The sequence below is a fragment of the Sinocyclocheilus grahami genome, unplaced genomic scaffold, assembly GCF_001515645.1.
Source record: "Sinocyclocheilus grahami isolate Dianchi unplaced genomic scaffold, SAMN03320097.WGS_v1.1 scaffold553.1, whole genome shotgun sequence".
Lineage (NCBI taxonomy): Eukaryota > Metazoa > Chordata > Actinopteri > Cypriniformes > Cyprinidae > Sinocyclocheilus > Sinocyclocheilus grahami.
The window spans coordinates 1040563-1068338 of NW_015505732.1; the positions used below are offsets into that span (position 1 = coordinate 1040563).

General features: G+C 38.5%; 1 protein-coding gene across 1 annotated transcript in view; it reads right to left on the reverse strand.

Annotated features, from left to right (window-relative positions):
* Positions 1-3965: 3965 nt before the first annotated feature.
* LOC107556016 (ankyrin-1-like) overlaps positions 3966-27776 on the reverse strand; it is a 154781-nt gene continuing 130970 nt past the window's right edge. Inside the window, exons 38-42 of the mRNA XM_016238982.1 lie at positions 24613-24952; positions 13647-13730; positions 9716-9859; positions 7668-7765; positions 3966-5185 (exon numbers count right to left, since the gene is read on the reverse strand). Coding sequence (XP_016094468.1) covers positions 7691-7765; positions 9716-9859; positions 13647-13730; positions 24613-24952 — 643 coding nt within the window. The 3' untranslated portion in view covers positions 3966-5185; positions 7668-7690. The remainder of the gene's footprint in view (positions 5186-7667; positions 7766-9715; positions 9860-13646; positions 13731-24612; positions 24953-27776) is intronic.

Here is a 27776-nt window from a genome sequence, read left to right on the forward strand (position 1 = left end):
ACTATAAATTGTTACAAGTAATACAAGTCCTCTATCCATAATATAGCTTTCTCCAGTGGAAAAAGTCTTCTCATCTGAATCAGGAGAGAAATATGCACAGATTTGGGATATATAGCCTGTGGGTGTATTTTGATGCGAGAGGACAACAGGGGATGGACCTTTTTACCGGAGGAATTATTAGTATGGATTATGGCCTGGTATTTTGACCAGAAGTGACGGTTTATTGTTAAAACAGATGGATTTGTCAGCCTGCAGGCCTTCTGATCCTCTCAATGGACACATTGCCTCGCTCCTTTTGTCTAATTAAAGCACATCTTCATGTCCCAAAATCCCACCAGGATGGGTGCTGTGAGAATGTGTTACTAAAAGCTGTTAAGAAGGAAAAGTATTTGAAGGGTGGGTGTTATGTAGAGGTGTCAGGGTCATCACACTTTATGTAGATGTCATTATTAGTGTTGGGTGGTCTGCGAGGTTTGTGTACAATAAAACTGCTATTAGGCTTTGTGTCATGGGCAGCCCAGATGTGAGCCTGTTAACATGTTCACTATCTCAAGCGGCTTCACTTAAAAGGGCTTCAGGGTTATTAAAAAAACAAAAAAGATATATATATATACAGTGGGTACGGAAAGTATTCAGACCCCCTTAAATTTTTCACTCTTTGTTATATTGCAGCCATTTGCTAAAATCATTGAAGTTAATTTTTTTCCCTCATTAATGTACACACAGCACCCAATATTGACAGAAAAACACAGAATTGTTGACATTTTTGCAGATTTATTAAAAAAGAAAAACTGAAATATCACATGGTAAGGAAAAATAAGCATTTGGCTTGAAATTATACTGTTTTAATTATGCATTGTGAGGCTTTATTGTTTTCATTCTCCAATAGAAGGTTTCAATATGCAAGAAACCTGGGGCACAAGAGTGATTTAAAGTTTATTTACGCAATTGAAAGAATGATTTCCTCATGACTCCATTGCATCAATTAAAGTCTTGTGAAGTGAAAAGCTGAATGTTTGAACCATCATCAATACGTCCTCCGTCTATAATCTTGCTTTCTCTGGTGAAAAAGTCATCTCGTCTGAATCAGGAGAGAAATATGCACAGATCAAGCACCGTTTACAAGTGAAAACAGTCCAAAACAGCTAACTGGAGGAAGCGTTATTATAGATTATGGAGCCAGAAGCAACGGTTTAAAGTTAAAAAGTCTTAATGAAAATTTTTTTTTTTTTACAAACTTGCAGCTTTTCTCTTCTCAATATGTTAACTGATGGACTGGAGTGCTGTGGATTACTTGTGGATGCTTTTATCAGCTGTTTGGACTCTCATTCTGACGGGACCCATTCACTGCAGAGCATCCATTGCTGAGACACTGATGCAATGCTACATTTCTACAAATCTGATGAAGAAACAAATTCATCTACACCTTGGATGGCCTGAGGTTGAGCACATTTTCATTTTGGGGTGAACTATTCCTTTAATGCAATATATTCGCCAAGAGAACAGTAAGTAAAAAAGCGTGACCACAAAAATCCATTTGTGAGTTTTTATTTCTTTATTAATTCTGTAAATGTATCTTCAGCTGGTGTACAGGGTTGAATATTTCTATATATTTCTATAGACATTTAAAATCTTGTCTGATTCAAAGACCTATAGTAGCGATAAAAATAAATCCATAAACAAAACGAAAGAAACTTTAAAGAAGCACAATGCTTCTATATTCCCACAGGCACCCCCCTGAAGTCTTGTTTGCTAAGATGCTATAAGTACATCCATGACATTAAAGTATTCCCATATTCCCAAATAGCAGGTCATAAATTCCCACTTGCAAGTGCAAAGCATTCTAATTAAATATAATTATATATATATATGTATTAAAAGATGTATTAAAAACATCTTTTCTGTGCAAGTGTGCATTTTGCATTCCTTTTTTTGTAATATGCTATTGCGTTTATACTGATTTCAGATCATTCTGTAGTAAATAGGAGTATAAATATTCTGTCATTTTGCAACAGTTCACATTTTTGCAAGAGGTTTGTTTAAACCATTGCTTAGACATCAAACAACTGCATTGCTAATTTGACGTATCCTTGCTGCCATACTGGAATGGACCGGCCCAAATACTTTACGCAGCCACTGTGATCTGTGCGGTTTGAGTTTTGTTCAGGGAGGGACTGAAGGGAGGACCCATCAATGCCAGCAGAGTGGCTGCATTCATTTATTCCTAGAAATTCAACCTTAAGTGCTGGAAATCCCAAACCACGTAAATGAGAAACATCTGAAACCTGATTTAAAAAAATAAAAAAAATGCACATAGGATATGAATAAAGAGCTTGTTGACTTCTATTATTACATCCAAGAGTTTCAGTGCATGGTTGGGGAATTATTTTCCCAGTGAGTCAATTAATTTTATATCCAAGCCCAATAAAATCAAAATAAATAAATTTAATAAAAAAAAAACTGTAATAATCCATCGGCAAAATGGATGATTGAAAAACAATAATATATTATAAAATAATATTTTTATTTAATGGAAGACATTCATGTATTATTTTCTATCATTAATGTGCATCCTTATATGAATTGATTCTATGAATAATATAAAAATTTTTAAAAGTGATGCTTAAAAATGTAGATTCAGTGTTATTCATGTGACTTGAACGTGATGTACAAAGAAACAATGAAGCTTTAAATAACAATGCTACAATAAATGGCCTATATTTGGTATCATGCTCTTATGATATCAGAATCAGAATTTTATTTCCATACATCTGAGATGTTGATTTGAGGTTTTTGAGATTATTTTGTTTCACCCTTTAAATTCAAAGGATGATTTCAGGTCGAAGGCTGTATGCTGTGTTCAGATGCTACATAAATAAGTGATCTAAAATGAGATTGTTTGCATGATGACCAACCAGTGCTGCAGTGATCACCATTTGCATAATATTATATAGTGTTGAGCTGTGCATGGAAACTGGACTGGCTGTTGTAGCTAAACAACTCCTGAAGAAAGACACGAGTGGAAAAGAATAACGTCAGTGCAGGTCCAGATAATCCACATTATAATTAGTGTCTGTGTGTGCGTGTATGAAGTCAGGTCTGTTCTGCTGTGGGACAGTGAACAGTCTGATCACAGTGCTCAGTGGCTACGTGTCTTCATCAAGCGTAAGAGAGGCAAAGATGTCTGTAGTGTTCACACCTTTTTGCCAAGCATGTGTTGAGTGCCTAAAAAAATATTACACATCTATTCTCATCAATGAAAATGTTTGGTTTTAAAAATGAGAAACAATACAGAGTGTGTTGCTCTCCCTAAAAATAATATATAGTGCACACCATGAGTATTAGCATCATCTGTAATGGTGAACAAAAAGACAATGAAAACAAATGTCTATTATGCTGAAAAGATGAGAAAATATCTAACCTTTCAGTGAAGTTATATAGAATATTAGTAATAGTAGTAGTAGTAATACTAGTATTAAATGTTTTGCCAATAATTGGCAAACCAAGGTCACTAATCAAGCTTTCATATCCCTCTGCAAACCTGTAGAGTAAAGCCCAACATATACATCAGTCTGTGTGTGTGTACAGCATGCACGTACTATGCTGATGATGATATTTAAGCATAAAAGTACACTTTGGGCTTAAGTTATATATGGACATGGGATAAAAGGGATTTCATACTGTATAAGAGTATAGCAAGGATTAAGGATCCTGGGGAAGACTCTCAAATCTAGACATACTGGCCTCAGAAAAGAGAAAACTGAATAGAAATCACTAGAAGGGTGATAAATGCAGGGATGGCAACACTTGTGTCATGTCTAGGTAAGACAATGTTGGTTTTTGGGCTGCCAAAGTTAAACAAACTAAGATTAATTAATAATGCTTTAGATACTTAACCCTAAACCTAACCTAACCCTAACCACTTAGTTTTCATTGTTAGTTCATGTTAACTAATGTCAGCAAATTTCGTACCTTATTGTAAAGTGTTACCAAATATCTTTGCACCATAATTTTTTTCTTTTCTTTCCTTAGGAATAGGTTGAATTATTACCTACAAAACAAACCACAAGATTAATTGTGAATACTTATTTGAATCTACTGACAGCCTTTATCTACATTTTACTTCACTGAAAGGTTAGACTTTTTAACAATCATTTATAACGAGAAAAATTAAAATGATTGCTTTTTTGCTCCTAAGGACTCTTTCCACTATAAAGCAAATGCGAATGGTGGATAATGTAAATGTTAATATTATGCATATGAGCTCCTCTGTGCATATCAAGTTATTGAGAGGAAGCTCATATGACACAAAGGTTTGCAATGTATACAGAACAAAAACAATCTTGCTGCAGCGCTGCAAACGTGTACATATAGAGCCCCACGGTGATTTGAAAGTATGCCCAATGTACTGTATCCCACTGAAAACATTTAAACTGCACAAATTGTATCTCTTGAGTCTATCTGAGGCAACACAGGACTTCACAGCTCATTTGCTACACAATTATACCTTTACAATACACAAGACACGTACTATTGGACTGAACAAGAATTCAGGAGCAAGTATTGAGACAGAAGCAGCAGCAGCATCATCGCATAGGTTGTTGTCATTTGTTTTTTTGGCTGTGTAAAAGAACACACGCACACAGAAGGTACATTCACATCATATTTGAGTGCATATTATGTATAATACCAGTACAAGAGGGTCAGACTCCTCCTGGTGGGAAACCTTTTCAGTAGTACTGACTCGCTTGGAAGACTACATTTCAGAAAACTGACTAAAACTAGCTTTTGTGTCCCACGTGCCCCCAAACCACATCCAGTTGGCCAAAGTCCTTCCCCACACCATTTTACAGCCCTTGCGGTACGACAGTATTTTCTCACCTCATAATTGCTTGCAGTCAGTGCTGTATGTAAAGGCAGGCCATGCGACAGCACTTTCACATGCTGATATTGAGATTACAAGAAGCACTTCTCAAATGCTTGCTTTTTTTCATTGTTTGGTTTCATTTTATAAGAAATCATGCCTCTAGCCACTAGTGTTTGTTTTGCTTGTTAAAAAAGTCCTAAAATCTCTTTTTCGTAGTTGACATCCATCATCTATCGCCGGCGCTCTAGTTCGGTTTTCTTCTTTATTTGACGCCCATCATGTGTCAGTGAAGGATGGTTTGGGTGTAGGTGTCAAGTCCTAGGTTGGAAAAATAGAAAGGAAGGTTACAATGAATCTGCGATCTTACAAGAAATCATGACATTCAGACCAAAACAGCATGTTTTAGTTGGTTTGTTGCTGGTCCAAGTTGGTCTACCAGCTCTTACTAGTATTATTTACCAGGTCAAAACCAGATCTACCAGCTGGCAGCTCAACTGATCAACCATTTAGAGCAAACAGTGACCATAAATGACCTTACTATTCAAACTATGCCTTAATATAAAAATAAATACAGCATGCTTTTATACGGGTCTGACACCAATTACCAGTTTAAAAAAACTCAAAGGAATGTGTACAGGATCTTTGAAAATAAAATTCCCAAAAGGATCAAATATCTCAGTAGAACATCAAAATTAATTTAAGGAAAATGTGTGCTTTTAGTACTCTTAAAATAAAGGTTCTTTATTGGCTTCAGTGGTTCCATAAAGAACCTTTAACATCCATGGAGCCTTTGCAGGTTCTTAGTGGAAAAAGGTTCTTTAGATTATTAAAATGTCCTTGACACTGAGAAATTTTTTTTTTCTTTTAATAACTGTTCACTGAAATGTTTTTTGAGGAACCAGAAATTCTATGGCAATTCTATGGCATTGCTGCAAAAATAAATGTAAACGTTACACAAATCTAACAAGAATACAAAATTCTGCAATTTCAATTCTAGTATGATTCTTATTAGATCCCATTGGGATTCCAAATTATGAGAGGACAGGAATAGGATCCTGTATACATTCCATAGGATCATGACCATGGGTAAAATACATAATCAAGAGTTATTCTGTAACTAAAAGGGAACGATATTATTCCAATATTAGTTGGAAATGGACAAGATGTCAGAGGAATTTAGAAGTTAATGCAGTGAGGTGAAACGTGGGCTAAGAAAGCACAACATCCAACAACATAACTTTGGGGCACACCTTATACACAATTAGTGTATGTACCTCTATGCTTAAAGGTTTCATTTTTATTTTAAAATCCAGCTATTATCATAGCCTACACATGCTCACTCAGATGATTTTTATAGGCCACTATTGCTTTCATTGTCCAATAAATTATTTGAGACATTGTTCCTTTAAAACGCACTTACTAGCTGTAACTAAACAGGTTATCAGTATATTTTTTTGGAACAGAACGTCTTATATATTAACAAAGTTGGATCTGATGGCCTCAATACTGCTTGATAATATAATTCAATATTTTGATTCATCTTATAAGACAATTATAAATTCAAACAACCTAATAACTGATTCATTCTCAGGAGCGGTGCGTTATCTCCCAATGACTTACGATAGCTATTATTAACAAGATAGAATGTAGTCAAATTATTTATTAAAAATTGTTTAAAATAGTCTTTTATATCAGAATATTAGTCAATTTGTGTCAAATTCATTACCAAAAACAAAACCTTGCTATCTACCCAAATTCTGCATTTATTGAAATTATTATATTTTATATAAATAATTATAATAATTGAGTGATGCTATATGAATTCATATAGTTGTCTATTCTTAAGTATATCTATATCTGTTTAGAAGTTTATGAATTCACCCTTTTTATCTAGTTCAAAAGTTTGAGGTCAGTATTTTTTTCTTCTAAAGAAATTCTTTTCAGCAAGGATGCATTAAACTGATTAAAGCAGCACAACTGTTTTCAACATTGATAATAATCAGAAATGTTTCTTGAGCAGCAAATCAGCATATTAGAATGATTTCTGAAGATCACGTGACACTGAAGACTGGAGGAATGATGCTGAAAATACAGCTTTGCATCACAGAAATACATTACAGTTTAAAACATAAAACAGTTATTTTACATTGTAAAAATAATTCACAGTATTACCGTTTTACTGTGTTTTTATCAAACAAATGCAGCCTTGGTGAACTTAAAGGGATAGTCTACCCCAACATTTCTGACATTTACTGTATGAATTTCTTTCTTCTGTTGAACAGAAAAGAAGATGTTTTTAAGAATGTTGGTAACCAGTCAGTTGCTGGTAGCCATTGACTTCCATAGTATGGGGGAAAAAAAATTCTATAGAAGTCAATGGCTACCAGCAACTTTAGTTAGCTACCAACTTTCTTTAAAATGTATTTTTTTGTTCAACAGAAGAAATAAATTCATACAGCTTTGGAACAACTTGAGGGTGAGTAAATGACTAATACATTTCTTAATTTGTGGGTGAACTATCACTTTAAGAGGCTTTCAAAAACATTAAAAACTCTTAAAAACCACAAACATTTGAACAGTAGAGTAGTACTTTAGGATCAGGCTTAGGAATGCTAAATAACTATTTGTACTTAGAAAGGATATAACTGCATATTTAGGATTGAGGGTAATAGTTTAAAAACTGGCAACTTTGTTGATCAGTAATGGTGTTCAGGCCTGAGTTGGAAAAATCTGATTTTTTTAACTGAATCCCTTTGGTTAGGAGGATTACATTAGCACAAAGTGCAGCAATATCCTGTACCTGGAGGGAGGAGCGAGTCAGACTCACTGCTTTACTCTCCGCAGACTCGCACATTTGACTATTTGAGTACCTCCCCTCTTCACATCCACAACATCCGGCTATGGCGGAGGGCAGGTGGGGCGGGAGAGGAGAGGAGCGGATCCAGGGGAGCACAGAGAAATGAAGGGACGGGAGTGTGAATGAGTAACAAGGAGTAACGGAACAGATGGAAGAGGGCAAAGTGAAACAATTAGGTGATGTGTTAACGGAAAAGAGATCAAGTTCAATAAGCAGAACGTGCATATAACACACAAAACAAGAAGACAGCATGGAGAAGAGAGGCATGGTTCAGGAGAAAATAAATGGGAGAGGATATAGAGAACAGGATAGAAAGAGAAAAGCAAATTGCATCAGAAAAGGCCAGCACAGAAGGACGGGCACATTCACAGTCTGGGCAAAGAGAAGTTTAATTCAAATCGAGCGCATACAGGGAAACGTGACATGAACCATATAGAAACGAATGATAATGAACATCAAATGAAGTTATCAATGAGGGTTAACTGGGACGCCCACAAAGAGGAATCACATATGAAATCAACCCGGTGATGTCATTTCCTCTACAAGATCTGAAAGTCTCATTCCTAAAAGTCACAAGCAGCATAGGCTTTGTACAGAATGAATACTAATGCATTGCTTACCACATACTCCACAGTATACACTGCATAGTGCTTACTACACTGTAAAAAGTGGTAACCTGTAATTATTACCTTAAATATACTTCATTTAACCCATAAAAATGGTTTTGTTGTATAAATGTTTATAGGTTGGTTTAGTGATGTTGCATAATATTTTTGATTTTACCATTTTTTTCCAGTGTATTTAAAAATAGTATGTGAAACAATACACTCTAAAAAAATGCTGTGTTGTTTCAACCCAACTTTGGGTCAAATATAGACTAACCCAACTTTTGGGTTAAAATTTTAATTAAAAAATGTAACTCAATGGGTGGGTTAGTCCATATTTGACCCAAAGTTGGGTTGACACAACACAGCATTTTTTTTTTAGAGTGTATGCAGTATTCAGTAGTATGCAACACAGGACTTCAGTATGTTTAATTTAGTGAGTAATTTCCAGTCATGTTCTTGGAAATACATTTAAATGAAATTAATAATACAATCAATACATTTAATTTAAATAAAATATTCCAACTTTGTGCGAAATGTCACACCATTTGCCAGTCAGATTAAATAGTGAGTAAAGAAAAAGGTGTTAAATATGGGTTGATGATTTTGGAAATGGATTCTTCTGTATACTGCAAATAGGTCAGTATTCCATGCATACAGCTAGTTTGCACAGTACATACTGCAGAAATAGTAGTATGAGTAGAGTAGCATGGTCCTATTAAATGGCACAACATTAGGCCTGCAAAATGCAATGTTATTTTTCTCCAAATCACACTGAACATCATTAATTCTGGTTCTGATTGAGTCCTCTATTTGGAACGGAAAGAAAATCAGGAAATGAAAAAAGTGCCCAAGAGAAAGTATAACAATGATGCACTGGGGTGATATTAAGCACTGAACTCCAATGATATGATTACTTAAAATTCTAATATTAAGGACAAATTTATTAAAAGTTTCTAAAGTTTAAAGTGCATCTATACAGGCTTACAAGCTTCTCACATTATCCAGAGCATGTATTGTCCTCCCAGAATTTCAGTAACTTGGGACATGTTATTTCTCCTTACAAATGTCCTTTTCTTCAATAACCTGGAGAACTCTTGTTGTGTTTCTTAAAGGTGAAATGTTTAATTTCCTTTAAAGGATTCATGGAGCATTCTTGCAGATACACTATAATCTTCAGTCTTATGTGGAGCACATCTATAGACTGCATCTTCTATAAGATCTATAATGCAAAAAAAAAAAGGGAAAAGAAAGAAAAAAGAAAAAACTTTGGTGTTTCCTGGTCTAAGGCTTTACTATATTCAAGCATCTAGCAGCATATTCCTCCTCAAAGCACCACATCCTGTAAGTCCTGGCGTAACAAGCCCAGCTAACTCAAAAGCCCACCTTGCTGTCACGGCCCAGGATGGCATAGCTCATGTACTGTTCTCCATCAACGTCTGGCTCATTGATATCCTGCGACAGCCCTTCTATGATGAGCTCCTGACCCCCTTCCTCCCCTTTTCCTCTCCGGACCACCTTCCTCACAATCTACGTCACGGATGGGTGAGATCATTGACAATTGGTGGATGAGCCGAGGGTGCATGAGAAGGAATGAAGGAGAAGATGAAAAACAATGTAATAAACATGCAAAAGTAATGTCAAAGTAATTTACAAGTCAGGTTCACCTTGGGTGACCATATGTGCCATTTTTCCTGGACACGTCCTGGCCAGGATTTCTATATTGCCTAAACTATCCAGGTTTTGGCTTTGTTTACTCTGCGCAGACCAATCGGTGTTATGATATCAAAGTACTGTGAGAGCTATAGAAAGCAGACACTCCTTATGCTTTCGAATCGCTCTCGCAGTTCTTTGATGTCATACACCAATAGTTCTGCACAGCACTGCTTCAAGTCAAACACACCTAATATGTGCATTTGTGAGGAATTTGCATTGCTTTGACCGTTTTCTGTAGATCCCACCTTCTCACGCGCCACGATTGGTCGATTATGTACAATTCCTGCATGTTATTGGTCAAACTACTTTTCGATCATTACCTTCAGCCAGTATGAAAAGAGGAAAACAAAGCCAAAACCTGGATATTTTAGGCAATATAAAAATCCTGGCCAGGACGTGTCCAGGAAAAATGGCACATATGGTCACCCAAGGTTCACCCTCAAGAGTATCTCAACATAACCATGCGTTTCTTTGTCAACCGCTACTGATATACTCAATATTCAATTTTTACTTCATGTTGACTTTAAGAACCGTTTCAAAGTTTAGTGAGCTGCCTTGCTGTCTGCTACCTATACAGACACCTTCCTAACCCCATGTGGCACATTTAAGTGCTTTACATAGACACATAGACAGTATAATATAATGCATAATATGTTTAAAATTATGTATTTGGATTACACAGTCTTAACATAAAGAAACTAATAAACTTTATGTGATGCATATTTGTCATTCATAGATGAATGAAACTCCCCAAGCCGTTTATTAGAAACACTCAGCTAGCAGCATTGACTAGTTATCTGTCATTTAAAGGGGCTGTATATAGAATTCAGAAACATCTTGGTTACGTATGTAACCCTCGTTCCCTGAAGGAGGGAACAGAGATGTTATGTCAGAACGACTGATGAACTGGGATCTCGCCTGAGAGCCCAATCACATTTGAGTGTAACAAAACGAGCCAATGGACAATATTTGTGTACGAGATTTGCATTGTGCACCCCTCCCGCACAGTGGGTATATAAGGGAGAGCGTGCGCAATCGCACATTCAGTTTTTTGCTGAGGAGCCAAGATGGTGTGTCCCAGGTGTTCAACGGTGGTACAGCAATTGTGGCGACGGGACATAACGTCTCTGTTCCCTCCACATAATACTCTGGATAACAGAGGGTGCATGAGAAGGCATGGTGTTCTCGAACCGCGCCCTGCTGCCTCCTGGCGACCGAAGAGGGGGATGAGAGTGGCGAGGCGCAGCGTCGCACACTGCAATCCACGCCCTCTTGGGACCCAGAGAAAGAGGAAACTCCTCTTTTCATGAAATTTTGGGTACCGCTGGCTGTGAGGCCAGTGGTGGAACAGAACTCAAACTTAACAAAAGATTCTGCGCCCGGCCCTCCTCCGGGGGAAGGAGTGGTGCAATCACCATCTCCTGAAAAGTAGGATCTTGTATCCCTAGGTCACCCATCTGAGGGATGCACTAGCTCTGATGCTATACAGGCCTGGTAGGGGCCGAAACGGGCTGCACCGCTTTCCTGTGGCCAGCTCCACGCTGCGGCTTGAGTGGAGGCTACTGCTGTGGCCGTGTGGGAGAAGAGGTGGGGGCCGCAGGAGGGCACCCACAGTGACAAACAGATGGAGGGGCTGCAGCCAGCGGCAAGGTGGAGACAGCAGCGGGCCGCCGGGGCAGGGTGTACTTGATTGCCTCCATCTGCTGTTGTGTGGGCAAGAACTGTTGGGCAAAGCTCTCGACTGCATCGCCGACGAGGCCAGCCTGGGAGATCGGGGAGTCAAGAAATTTGTATTTGTCGGCCTCCCTCATATCTGCCAGGTTCAGCCATAGGTGGCATTCCTGGACCACCAGGGTGGACATTACCTGACACAGGGACCGCACAATGACTTTTGTCGCACGTAGGGCGAGGTCTGTCGATGTGTGCAGCTCCTGCATCAAACCTGGGTCAAAACTAACCTTGTGCATTTGTTTGAGTGCTTTGGCCTGATAAACTTGCAGGAGGGCCATGGCATGCAAGGCAGAAGAAGCCAGTCCAGCAGCTTTGTAAGCCTTGGCCATAAGTGTGGACGAGAACTTACAGGCCTTGGATGGGAGATGCGGATTACCCTGCCAGGCGGAAGCACTCTGCGGGCACAACTGCATTGCAATAGCTCTCTCGACTTGGGGGGATCTTGACTTATCCCTTGGCCACTCCACCATCGAGGGTAGTGAGGGTGGAAGAAGCACTGGCTTGGTTTCAGGCAGAGTAGGGTGCCCTCCACGACTTAGTTACCTCTTTATGCACCTCCGGAAAGAAAGGTACCGGGGATGGATGCTGATGGTCAGCGTGTTGCATCCCCAGGTACCAATCATCCAGCCTCAAACGTTCGGGACACGGTGGAGGCTTCCACAATAGTCCAATGCTCTCGGCGTCCTGGGAAAGCATAGCTGTCAGCTCTGGGTATGACTCGGTCAACGCTACCTTCCCCAAAGGGGGCAACGCAGCCAAATCTTCATACTCTGAGGACTCTAGCTCACACTCCGATGCAGCGATCAACATCCAGTCCACTGCCTGAGCCCCGAATGAGATGCTAGGTCCCCCATTAAAAGTACCAGCACCGTAATCCGGAAGCTTCACAGCTTGCGATGTGCTAGAGGAGTGAGGGGCCCACAGAGACATACTCGGCAGGGGAGCCCACACTGTGATCCTCAGGCCGCCCTGGCTATTCGCTGAAGTAGTCTTCCCCCGTGAGGAGGAACTAGATCAGGGTATAACAGAGGGGAATCTACCTCGTTTGAGGTACTCGAGCCTTGACCACAACATCACAATGGTAATTTTCCCGCAATGGGAACTTGACTCATCCACGAAAGCCAGATCAGCATGCTTTAAGCCAGGCACGTGAGACAGCGATTGTGACTATCAGACAATCCAGAAACACACGGGTGGAATGACATCTTTAAAAAGACGCAACGTCACACTCGTGTCACTCTTTTAGGGAGATTGCTCTTTTCAAGTTCTGAAGCGACCAGGGGAAGGTCGCAACACAACTGACATACCGTTACTTATCTGCAGTGTGCAGAAGGCTCTTTTAGAAAGCTCCAGTGGCAACAGGAAATGCACCAACGAACGCGACCACCGCTGACGTGCCGTCACACCAACACCATTTTACAGAGCTTCCAAACGCTCGTACTGCTCACTCTCAGACGATTGCTTTAGAACACAAACACTCGGCTCTGAAGCAAAAAGCTGAATGTGTGATTGCACACGCCTTTCCTTATATACACCGCTGTGCGGACGGGATGTGCGATGCAAATCTCGCATGCCAATGTCCATTGGCTTGTTTTGTTACAATCAAAGGTGATTGGGCTCTCAGACGAGATCCCAATTCGTCAGTAATTCTGATGTAACGTTGAACGTGACTGACTGAAAGGCAAAAACATCCTGAGTCCTACGTCTACGAGGGCAGCTCATTAAGCTTTGGAACAGAGCAAGAAACGCAACAATTTTCATTTGCAAAGCTTAACAAAATGATTACTGAGATGCATTTGAGATGGATTTCACATGCGAATGAGCGGAAATGACTTTGCTGCAGGCAAAGAAGCAGGATGAGACTGCTGACCTTTTTGGTGACGATGTTGCCATGCTCATCTGTAAATTGCTCCTCGCTCACTTGCTCTCCTGGAAGATCCTCTGCCTCATCACCCTAGATGAGATATGATAAAAGCAACTTAAAAAGGTGACATGGTCCTTTGTGTGCTTCATTCATTCTTTGGTTTGACATGCTCGCAACCATCCTGTGTCTTGTCAAAATATGTTGGCTAAAGGTCAAAATGATCCGTATTTAAAATCTGCCTTTAAAATTAGCAGTGTATCACTATTCAACTACAACGCTCCTGTGCAAACAAGGACTCCAGAGAGTGATCATCAGCTGGGTGCTGGTTTCAGATTTCACAGCTTAAAGCTGCTGTTAAGGGAATTATTCTGCTCTCTGTAATAAACATATCTGAAAAAGATGAATATGTATCGTCAGATTTATTCCTCGGTGCACCATTGCAATCGCAGTAAAAACAGGAGCAAATTACAGACTTATAAACACAACATAAATGATTTTAAACGAAACACTGACAAACCACCCATGCAAAAGCTAAAGCTTTGATACAGAGGTCAATGTATCTATCATGAGTGGGATACATCACTGTTTACCAGTGTTTCCAGGTGGTATTGTGGATTTGTGATGCAGGGTGATAGAAATGCCAATACCAAATTAAAATAATGAAAAAAAAAGCACAATTTAATGATTAAATGCATGAAATGAAAACATTAAAAAATTAGTCATTAAGTCTTACATGCATTATATTTACTAGGACACCTACAACGTATTTTAACTTTGTTGCTGTATTTAAGTACTTTTTTTTTAAGTATCTGTTATATATGAGTATTTTTCATTTGGGAAATGTTTAATCTACTACATTTCAAAGCATAATACCATACTTTTTTCCCCTATTATATTTAATAAAACATTTTTGCTCCTTGTTATGTCAAACTGAAGAAACTGACAGATATGATATGATAATGATATCCGATTCACAATCAAACTGATTCTTTTCAATGAACCCGCTGAATTGTTTGCAAATTGCAATGAATGATTCGTTTGTGAAATGTACTGATTTGATTGCAGCTGTTGATGATATAAATCAATTGCATTCTTCCTAAAATGTTAACAGATTTTATCCCATGTTACACTGAAAACACTGGTTATTCTGCATGAGCATATTTTAGATCCCTTAATCCACCCCATACCTAAATTTAACAACTACCTTACTGACTCAGCAGCAAATTAGGAGTCTATGGAGGCAAAAGTCGCAGTTAATAGTGAGAAATGATCCCTAAACTAAAGTGTGACCAAAAAAAGCATGTCATGACCCCTTTAAAAAAGTATCCTTCAGGAGGTCAGCAGACAGGAAAGGTTGCCAATCTTTTATATAATGTATAAAACCTAACAAATTTACAAAACTTTTTATGTGAAAAAGTGCAAGAAAGATGTATATGAGGAATGTTGGAATTCAACATGTGTCAATGACTAGACTAACCTCTAATACAGAGCCTGTAACATCCAGTGTTTAGTGCCATATGGCTGCTTTAACATTCACAATAATGTTCTATAAGAATAATTCTTTACTCACAACGAATCAATTATTTGTGCACTGTACTACTGTTCTTACAGACCACTGGCATTTCATGCTTGTTTGCAGGAGTGCACTCAAATGAGGCCAAATGAAACTGAAACCAACCACCCAAGCATCACTGTAATCCCCTAGATTTACAACATTACACATTTCACTACAGCTGAAGTCTCTCTTTTAGGGCAGCGTCTTTAAGAAATATTCCGGGTTTAAATATCAACAACAACCATCGGTACCTTCAATATAACTCTGCGGCGCACAACTCGAGTGGTGACATTTTCCTCTTCATCAGCCACACTTTCATTCTCACCCAGCTCACGATCCAGTTGAGTGTGAATGCAGGCCAGCACCGATCGGACAGAGCTGCTGGCGATATGCAAGACGTTTTGGCAGCTGATGACCATGAAGGCCAACAGCACGAAGCTGAACAGCAGCTCAGTCACTAGTGCCCACATAGTGTGGCGTCACTCTCACACAAGCACTCAGAAACACGCTCCAACAGTGAGGTGAGGTCCAGAGATTTGGGGAAGGATGTTATCGTCCCCTAGTTTCCCCTAGTCTTCCACTCTTTCCACAGCTTTCATTTGAAGAAAGCAGGCAATTCTTAATCTGAGCCAATTCCTTCCTCGGCCATTTCTTTATTCAGCTGTGTTGGGAATGTGGTTGGCTTTAGCTTCCTTTTTTGACTGCACTCTCTCTCTCTCGCTCTCTCTCAGCTTTCCAAAAACACATCCCTTCTGTCCAGTGTCTGATTGCACATGTGATCTGTGTATGCTTTAAATACCCACAATGTGAGGACAACTCTCTTGTTGCGGCTCTTAGTTTGGGAGAGAACGAACAGCTGCTAACATTTCAACAACAGCATTTTCACACCAGGTACCTCCTTTGGTTTACATGTAGTATTACGGAGTTAAACTAAGCAGACGTTCGCATCAATTACACAATATACATTTTCGTCAGAATGTTTGTGTCCGATTACTTTCAAGATTCATGTTAATTATTAAAAACAAAGACGTTTTAATGCGTTAAATGAATAGAAAGGTCAAAAGAACAGAATTTATTTGACAGAAATATTTTGTAACATTATAAATGTCTTTATAATGTTACTTTTAATCAATTTAAAGTGTCTTTGAATACATTTGTTAATTTCTTTCAATAAATAAATGAATAAATAAATAAAATAACACTTACTGACCCTGGACAGTAGTGTACATTGTAAGTACATTTCTGGCAATGCATTTTTTTAATGGTATGGTAATCAGCAGCATGCAGTTCAAATAACTTGATTCGCATCAATTACACAATATACATTTTCATCAGAATGTTTGTGTCCGATTACTTTCAAGATTCATGTTAATTATTAAAAACAAAGACGTTTTAATGCGTTAAATGAATAGAAAGGTCAAAAGAACAGAATTTATTTGACAGAAATATTTTGTAACATTATAAATGTCTTTATAATTTTAATTGTCTTTGAATACATTTGTTAATTTCTTTCAATAAATAAATGAATAAATAAATAAAATAACACTTACTGACCCTGGACAGTAGTGTACATTGTAAGTACATTTCTGGCAATGCATTTTTTAATGGTATGGTAATCAGCAGCATGCAGTTCAAATAACTTGACTTGCCTCCCCTAAAAAAAAAAAAAAAAACTGCTTTTTTTTCATGCAAATGATTAAAAGTCAGTTATTGTCACAGCTAGTAAAAGCACTGTGTGTCTTTGAGAAACCATTGTAGTATATGACCTTACTGTCCATGCTTTCTAAATCCATATATAACATTCCTCCCCCACTAGCCAGTGGAGCAGGAGCAGCACTTTAGATGACAAGCAGATATAGACTAGATCTAGATTTAGAAACCAATGGATTGTGTCCATCTAGGGGCTGGCTGTACTCTATATGTATCTCCCTCTTTCTCTCTCTGTGTGTGTGTGTGTGTGTGTGTGTGTGTGTGCCACCACAAACGAGTGCAAACAATTGTGTCTACAAGAGTTTTTAGCAGCCCTAGGGAAATAAATGCTTTTCTAAGCAAAAACTTGATTTATATTTGTTAGAGCTAATTATCCATGTCTACTTATTATAAGCCACTTTGGGCTTGTTTTTTTAATAGAGTCACTTGTAATATGGTCTGTCACAGACACATTTTGGGCTTGCTGGTGCTTGGTCTCCTTAGCACAATGCAGTCAAACTGACTACTATGACTGACTGAGCAGTGACCACCATGCTAACTGCCTGTCAAGACCTGAGGCTCCACCCGAACATTACCTTTGTAACGTTTTATTTAAAATTCCACAGCAGTAATATTGAATAGAGTTAAGTGCCATTTAAAATCTGTATTTACTATTACATCGATAAAAGCAAAATACTACTCTCTAGAGTTTATTTCTCTTGTGAACTAAGGAGCTATGGACGTTGGATACTTTCCTGAGGTAAATACAGCGTTATATGTTCACAAGCTGTTTTGTTGCCAGTGGTTGATTCAAATGAGTCATGATGCATTTTAATAATTTGTACTGTATCTTTCAACATACCTTCTGAAGTTTATTCACAGTGCTATAGCTAGTAGTAAAGTGGAAAAGGTGACCTGTTTACTCGTGCTCCACACTTCCGCTTAAATAGTTATTTATTGGTTAGTTACTTATTGACACTTTTTGTTCCATCTTGAATAACATGATGCTTCCATAACGCGTTTGTATCCAGTATAGCGTTGTTTCCATAGCTGAATTGTAAAGCGCTGTTTCTCTGGCATTTTCAAAGACACGTAAAATATAATACTGTGCCTTGGCTTGATACACAGTCTAATGGTTTAACGAAATCCAAATATTTTACTGTACCAATTTTTATGGCCCTTATATTTCCTATTTGAGCCAATGCAGATGAATGAGTAAAGTTATTTCAGGGTGAGACCGCCATAATTTGTAAAGCAAAACGTGATTGACTATCGCAAGAACACGCTACGATTGCTCAGTAAAGTGTGGATATTATCTGATTGGCTTGAGTAGATGGTGGGTGGAGACCACGGATTTGTCAGCACGTCTTGACACTAGAAATGTTTCAAAATCCACAAATGAATGCCAGGTGAATTTGTGTTAAATTGTGACAAAAAATATATTTGTGAATATGTTTTTTATTTACAAATCTCATTTTATTTATTTTTTAATTTAATTAATGTTTGTGAAACTAAGATTTTTTTGTGGACCTCATTCACAGATTAACATAGGTCTCTTAGACAATTGGATGAGTTTTTGGGGCAGACCTGACCTGTTAAAAAGAGATGGTCTTCATCCCTCCAGGGGTGGTGCCGCACTTCTCTAGAAATATGGCACATAGTCTTAGAGTTTGTACTTCCTGACCTGGCCCAGGTCAGGAAGCAGACAGACTGGCTAAACAGAACGTCTGCTAGCCACCTCACATCACAGAAGTCAGTTAATTTTTCAGCACATAGAGACTCCTACACCTAGATATCATACTATAGAGACTGTATCATACTACAGAGTGTCTGTTCCCCGAACTAGCAAACACAAAAATTGTCCAAACCAGTTTAAGGGTAATAATTTGTGATGTGCTCTGTTTGACAGTAACCTGGCTAAAACCAGATGATTACATTATTTAAATGAGTCTACCTCCCAAGATTACTGTTCTGAACATGAGCTGCATCCAAAAAGTAAAGGGAGAGGTATTGCTACAAATTATCGTAATATTTTCAGCATTTCTCAGAGCTCTGGTTTCAAGTATAATTTGTTTGAAGTAATGGTGCTTCATTGATAAAACCCCTGTGATGTTTGTACTGGCTACTGTATATAAGCCACCTGGGCACCATACAGACTTTATCAAATAATTTGCTGATTTTCTATCGGAGTTAGTGCTGGCTGAAGATGAAGTCTTAATCGTTGGTGATTTTAATATCAATGTTAATAATGAAAACGATGCATTGGGATCAGCATTTTTGGACATTCTGAACTCTATTGGGGTCAGACAACATGTGTCAGGGCCTACTCATTGTCATAATCATACTTTAAATAGTATCTGTGAGGATTTCCAGGTCAGGATTTAAACTATCATAGTATTGAGACTGCTCTCATCAGAGTTACAAATGACCTGCTCTTCGATCCCGATCGTGGTTATATTTTCCTATTAGTGCTAATGTATCTTAGTGCTGCGTTTGACACTATCGACCACAACATTCTTTTAAGTAGACTACAAAAATATGTTGGCATTAGTGGAATTGCATTGGCATGGTTCAAATCTTACTTATCTGACCATCATCAATTCGTAGCAGTGAATAATGAGGTATCATATCACAAGTGCAGTATGGAGTACCACAAGGCTCAGTACTAGGACCGCTGCTTTTCACTCTTTTCAAGTTACCCTTGGGAGATATAGGAAACATGGTGTTAGCTTTCACTGTTGTGCTGATGATACTCCGCTCTGTATTTCTTCACGGCCTGAAGAAAATACTAGTAATTTCCTACTGCTAAATTCTGAAAAAAAAGGTTAATTTTTGGACTAAACACCTCCACATGTAATAATTTAGAGCGCTGTCTAACACTTGATGTCTACTCTGTCAATTCTTCTTTATCAATTAGGAACCTAGGTGTGCTATTTGATAGCAATCTTTCCTTTGAAATACTTTAAATAGTATCTGTGAGGATTTCCAGGTCAGGATTTAAACTATCATAGTATTGAGACTGCTCTCATCAGAGTTACAAATGACCTGCTCTTATCATCCGATCGTGGTTATATTTTCCTATTAGTGCTACTGTATCTTAGTGCTGTGTTTGACACTATCGACCACAACATTCTTTTAAGTAGACTACAAAAATATGTTGGCATTAGTGGAATTGCATTGGCATGGTTCAAATCTTACTTATCTGACCATCATCAATTCGTAGCAGTGAATAATGAGGTATCATATCACAAGTGCAGTATGGAGTACCACAAGGCTCAGTACTAGGACCGCTGCTTTTCACTCTTTTCAAGTTACCCTTGGGAGATATAGGAAACATGGTGTTAGCTTTCACTGTTGTGCTGATGATACTCCGCTCTGTATTTCTTCACGGCCTGAAGAAAATACTAGTAATTTCCTACTGCTAAATTCTGAAAAAAAAGGTTAATTTTTGGACTAAACACCTCCACATGTAATAATTTAGAGCGCTGTCTAACACTTGATGTCTACTCTGTCAATTCTTCTTTATCAATTAGGAACCTAGGTGTGCTATTTGATAGCAATCTTTCCTTTGAAAACTGTTTCTAGCATTTGTAAAACCACATTTTTCCATCTTATATATATATATATATATATATATATAAATTATGGCCTATGCTCTCAATTTCAAATGCAGAAACGTTAATTCGTGCATTCATGACCTCAAGGTTAGAAGGTTAGAATGCTTTATTGGGTGATTGCTCAGTGCTTTTTCTCGTATGTGTAAAAACACATTTTTCTATTATATATATATATATATATATATATATAAATTATGGCCTATGCTCTCAATTTCAAATGCAGAAACGTTAATTCGTGCATTCATGACCTCAAGGTTAGATTATTGTAATGCTTTATTGGGTGATTGCTCAGTGCGCTTAATAAACTCCAGCTGGTCCAAAATGCAGCACCTAGAGTTCTTACTAGAACAAGGAAGTATGACCACATTAGCCCGGTTCTGTCAACTCTGCACTGGCTCTCTATTGAACATCGTATACATTTTAAAATCTTATTAATTACTTATAAAGTGCTGAATGGTTTAGCTCCTCAATACTTGAGTGAGCTCATATCGCATTTTAGTCAGGGATGGACTGGGAGTAAACAACGGCCCTGGATTCTCTCCCAAATAGGCCCACCGTAACTACAAACAGCCGCTACTATCTAATATAGGTTATGTTACAGCAATCAATGTATTGGATTTATGGCAAATAACATCACAAAACCCATGGTGACCCTACTGAAAAAAAAACTATAGAAACCATCACAGAAATTCTAATGGTTTCCACTACAAATGGCATTGCAAACATTACAAACCATCAACTTTTAATCACTAAAACCATTAAATAATGGTTTCCTGTAGTGTGTTTTGGGACATGTTCCATTAGGATTTAGTGGTTTTAACAATAATAATATTTAACAATAATAGGCAACCAATTACCAGTAGAGACCAATAGGCTCCATTACAATTTCCATCAAAACCAATACAATTTCCATTATAACCAGTAAAAGCATTACAAATTCTACTGATGGTTTCTATTGTTGTTTTTCAGCACGGGATTGTAATAAATGTATTATTATATGAACTTAAATACTTGAAATCTACATAAAAAGAGCAGAAAGCAAACATGTATATGACATAATAATAAACATAAAATCTAGAAACCTGGGCCCGTATTCACAAAACATCTTAAGGCTAAAAGTAGCTTGTAACTCGCCGAGTTAGGATAAAAAAATAAATAATGGGCGTGTCAGTCCTAAATTTAGGACTCCTAAATTTTTGATCTAAACGTATTTCACAAAGCATTTTAGTGCTAAAACTAGCTCCTAAATCTGTGAAAGGTTAGGAGTAGTGAAGATGACTCCCAAGTCATTAAGACCAAACCACAAACTATTCCTAAAATGGCTGTTGCCGGCAATTTGCCTTGGAACGTAAACATTTTAGAAATATTTGATGATCATGAGCTTTTATAAAAAGGTATCCCCTTCTGTTTTGAAGGTTATCCCAACTCCAAATTTTCCTTTGATTATGTCCTTGTTTTCATTAACCAGTTGGACAAGAAGTAACAGCTGTGCTTGCATCCAGTTTGGTTTTCTTTTACGTTTGCATGTCTTACTATCAGCCATGATTATTCTACTCTGTTTATTAAAAGGCTGTTTATATGCATATTCACTAATTATGAGAAGCATACATGTAAAAGGCTGACAATTAGCTGAACACATACTTGTTTAATTAGTGACACTTAGCCTGCATTTTAAAATCTTTATTTGAATGTGGCAACATTTTTATTTTTAAACCTTTATCTTTACTCTAAAATATTTCTATGAATAAATCTCTGACAGAGACTATATCAGCCAATCACTGTGTGGATAGTTAGTAAGCATGCTGACATCCATAGCAATGAGGTCAACCCCGCCCTTACTCTTAGCTTAAGACTTCTCTATTCCTAAAAGTTTGTCTCAGCAGCTTTGTGAATAGGTTACTCTTTGCTAAAAACTTTTACTGCTATTTAGGAGAACTCTTAGAGGTAAGAAAATGTGTTGTGACTATGGGCCCTGAAACCGAATTCAGAATTCTTCAGTTTGAGTATTCATATGTCTCTCTCTCTCTGTGTGTGTCTCATGTTAATCGGAGCAATCACCTTATAGACTACTTAATTTACTCTATTTTCTAACTCAGTAGGTCTCAAATGTACCCGTTGTAGAATAGCTGATGTCTCTTTATGACAGACAATGTGAAGTGATAAACTATAGGCTACATGCTGTGACAGAGGCAAGCAAAGGTAACCTGATGTAACTGTTGGCTTTTTTTTATTTTAGCTTCTCCCAAACACCTTTATCTTCACGTTTTTTGCTTGCCATCACGAGCCCTCTCTCCTTCGCGTCAGTTTCGGTTTATTATAAGCAAATATAAATTGCATTAGCGCCCCCTTTTGTCAGCAGTCAACGTCACTTAATTTGACACTTTTTCTTTGATGATGACCCAGCAGGCCGACTGCCGTCGAACGGATGGCCGTTTTGGACTTCTCCAGAACGTCCAGGTGACCAGTCCGCCCCTGATGATAGTCCTTCACATCTGCTGCGATCTCAAAAGACTGTCCATTTGATAATACGTAGAATATCAAAATCAACTGCGGGCAGCAGATCCTTTTACTATTTAGTGCCTGACATCTGGAATAATCTACCAAGCATTGTTTGGGAGGCAGACACACTATCAATTTAAATCTAGATTAAAGACCCATCTCTTTAACCTGGCATATACTTAACACACTATCACATTTCTATAATTCAAATCCGTTAAAGGATTGTTAGGCTGCATTAATTAGGTCAACCGGAACATTTCACATAACACCCGATGTACTCGTTACATCATAAGAAGAATGGCATCTACGCTAATATTACTCCGTTTCATTCTTATTCTGAGGTCACCGTAACCACCCAGATCCAATCAGTTTCCAGACCCGATGGCTACCGTAGCCACCCAGAACCAGTCCATATCCAGACCAGATAGTGGATCACCATCTAGAGACAACCTCTACAGCCCTGAATGCCAGCGGAGACCATGTCAACTAGATGAGCCCTACAGACAGATCCCCCGCGAAGACCTCATCAAATAGACGGCCATCGGGACAAGACCACGGGAACCAAACCTCTGCACAAGTCCTCTGCACAACCTGACCGGTGTTGCAGTCTGGAATTAAACCACACCATGCTGATTTTGTCTGGCCAGAGGAGAACTGGCCCCCTGAATAAGCCTGGTTTCTCCCAAGGTTTTTTTTCTCCATTTCTGTCACTGGCAATATTGTCGGCTTTATTGCAAAGACACTATTGGAAGAGAGCTGAACTGGATGACTGTAACACACGCTCATAGATTGGGAAAAAAGGAGGCGGGAACCAGCGAACGTGGGAGCCAGCCGTTACCACGGCTCTCTGATGATTCAGTGATGCCCACTCGTCACAGTGACATCACTGAATCATCAATGAACTGACTTTAACTGAAAAATTTACTGTTTGTTATTGTCCTCTTGCATTATTGATAAACAAACTTTCCTGTTTGACACTGTAAAGCTGCTTGGACACAATCTGTATTGTATAAAGCACTATAAATAAAGGTGACTTGACATCTCTTTATTTGTGAAGGTTTAATTTTTGTTAATCTCTGTACATATTTGTGGATCATAATCTATTAATCTGGAATAATGCAGCAAAAACATCTCCATACTTTTAGGTTTTAAAATAGTTTTTTTAACAAGACATTTGTGGAAAAGCAGAGATATTTTGGGGAGATACCAACCTGCACAGCTCTACCATTAAAGAAAGCATAATGGTCAACTTGGATAATGTGTGCCTTGATTAGCAATCACATTATAGCACTGAGACGGAGTTGTACCACAGTCATTACCATAGGATACCGTAGAAATGAATGAGAAATGCCATATCCCAAATCCAACCTTTGGTAAAATTGTCTGTGACTTCTCTTATAAAACAGCTTTTGTTGTTGTTGTTGTAGTAAACTCCAAAGATAGACAATTCAAAATGAATATTTACACCAGTGTTCAATATGTGGTAAGAGTCTTGAAGTCAACCTCTTCCATCTTATCATTGCAGGTCACGGCATAAACAGAAAGTACCTAATATATGATGACACAAATCAGATAAAATTAATCTGAATCAAGTTCTTTCCCCAACTCTTACCTGTCCTCTTAGACGCATGTCCTCCCAACCCCGAATGTTAGCTGTTCTGTGCGGGAAGCCTAGTCCTTTCTCAAAAGGTTGAGTTCCCTGATAATGCCCGTGGATGATTTCAGAATGCCCCATGTCCCGCACTGGCTCAATTAGGGCTTCCTGGGCTAGGCAAGACTGCTTAGAATCACAGTCCACTGTGGCTCGTACTGATGACATCATAGACTCCATTGCCTGCCTAGGCAGGGAGCATTGTAGAGACCCCACTCTGTTCTGGGTTGGTTCTGGGGTAGAGAGCCAACCAGGAGCCCCCTGGTCCTGTAGATATGACAGGAAGGACCCACCACTTAACCTGAGAAATTAGACAGAAAATCATAAAGATGTAATGACAATGCAGTCAGCAGTAATCACTGTGAGTGGAAGATGATATATTTCTGTTACAAAGAACCACAGACAGTCAGTGAAAAAAGGGTTGTTATATAAACAAAGGCAATGCAATTCATCATTCCCATAAAGACTCTATGAAATAATCGGATGAGTGCAGTTTGTGTATTCCTATTGCAGGGGTGTCCAGTCCTGCTCATGGGAGGAGACTGCCTTTCAGAGTTTAGCTCCAAACTGCTCCAAAACTCCCTGGAAGTTTCTAGTAATCCTTGATTAGCAGGTTCAGGTGTGTTTAATTAGGGTTGAAATTAAACCAGTGCGTTAGCTGTGTCCCAATTTAATGGCTACATCCTTTGAAGGAGTCAGACTTCAAAGGCCACACCTTTGAAGTCCGCGAAGTTTGGATTGAGGGGATGGTCTAGCCCAGGGCTGCCCAAACTTGGTCCTGGAGGGCCGGTGTCCTGCAGAGTTTAGCTCCAACTTGCCTCAACACACCTGCCTTTAAGTTTCTAGTATGCCTAGTAAGAGCTTGATTAGCTGGTTCAGGTGTGTTTAATTGGGGTTGGAGCTAAACTCTTCAGGAAACCGGCCCTCCAGGACCGAGTTTGGACACCCCTGGTTTAGCCTATGAAGCACTGTTCTTGTTACCTAGCCACTGTGACAGATGCTGTTGACGAGCTGAATTTTTTTTAAAAGTTATATTCAACTGCCTAAAACAAAACAGGGTTCAAAACTTGTCTAAATATGTTCACCTTGGTCCAATTTTGTACACAACAAAGTGTATAAACTATATAAAATCGCATCTTGGTAAGATGTAAGTCAACATTTGAACCACATTATATATATTTTTTTTTTAATTTTTTTTTTACATTTTTTTTTACATTTGTATCATGAGATACATTGGATTAGAGTAATTATAACCTAATACTTACATTTAAAAGTGTAATTTGGCAATTTCTCTAAAAAAATATTCTTGTCACTGGCGTGCAATGATTTCTGGGGTAGGTGAGGCCACGAAGTGTCCATCTGTTGTACCCTTCATTCCCCACGAAACAAAGGGTGCATTTGGAGGCCACATTTGAAGGAGCCTTTGAATTGGGACAGCCTTTTTCGCTCGCGTTGACGCAATTGCCCTTCAAATGCGCCCTTCAGAGGAGTTTTAATGGGACTGAATAAGTGCACTTTATAACATCCACTATGGTTTTGGACACCACTACAAATGGCTGTCCCTAATAGTGCCCTGTTTAAGGGTATGGGGGCATATTTCGGACACAGCCCAGGGGTGTCTAAACCTGTTCCGGGAGAGCCACTGACTTGCAGAGTTTAGCTCCAACCTTAATTAAACACACCTGAACCAGCCAATCAACGTCTTCAGACTCATTAGAAACTTCCAGAACTTCAAAACCACACTTGACAGTTTGTACTCTGGACAAACCCAATGACGCTTACATTTTCAGTCATTTCCTTTGTGACCAGTTTGAAATTAAATACAGATGAGTGTCAAACAAAGACAAACAGAACTATAATTTGCTACTTGCTATTGCTAGTCAGAGAAAATTGGTATAGACAGAGATGTCCAATCCTGCCCCTGCAGGGCCAACTTCCAGCAGAGTTTAGCTCCAGCCCCAATTAAAAAGACCTGAACCAGCTCATCAAGCTCTTCAGGATTACTAGAAACTTCCAGACCATTGTGTTGGAGCAAATTTCTGCAGGAAACTGTCCCTACAGGAGCAGGATTGGACACCCCTGGTTTAAACCTTACAACTTTTAAAGAGTTTTTGTCTAATTCTAATGAAAGTCTTTTGGAAAGATGTTTCATCAGCTAAACAACTGGAATGTTGTTAAATAACAGAACAATTCATTCAACAAACTTCTGTTCCTCACAGCCTGGTATTCATTCCTGTCAAAAATTAAACATGGCACTACCCGGACTAATGTCTGCTTGTAATTTAGGATGACGGGCTGTTCTCATTCTAGAGGTCAAAACTTTTTATATCATTAGTCACTAATATTTTCAGTCCATTTTCCCAGAAAAGAAAGATTAAACTCTGTGGCACTATTAAAACATTGCATTCAAAACATTCAAAACTTGTTTGTTTTCGACCAGCCCCACACAACAATGGCTCAACTAGTTACATCGGTCTGGGACAAGACTATCGTAGCATGGAAAGAATTTGGGAAACCTGTTTCACAACAGTTCAGTTTTTTGCTATTCTGTTCAGTGATGCTAGTAGCATGTATATTACACATTTAAAGAGCAGGTCATATGGTTTTTTAAAGTGTCCTAATATTGTGTTGGAGTCCCCTACAACAGGTTTAAATGCATCTAAGGTCAGAAAACACTGTAATTTTCCAAGAATATACATTTATACATAGAGTCATTTGTTCATGATTTCGAAATGGTTCGTTCAATTCAGTTTTGAGCAAAATGTCTGTAAACCCCTCCCTTCCATAAGCCTACTCTGCTCTGATTGGTCAGCTGGCCAAGCCTGTTGTGATTGGCACAAAGAGGAGCGCTTGAGCAAGTTAGCAAGCACTACCATCTATGTTGCCAAGTCTGCAGTTGTTTTTGATGTCGCAGGTTGTAGTGACCCCAATAACGTCATATTTAGGCACTGGAATGCGAATTTACCAGGGGAACCCCGACTGAAAGCGTGTATTTTACACCCCAGAACACGATTTTTAAAGGGGGACCACCCTCGAAACACAATTGGGCTAGTTTTGAGTAGCAATTGGGCAGGTTTTGTTGTGACAACCTGGCAACCCTAGCATGGACCTTTACATAAAACAAT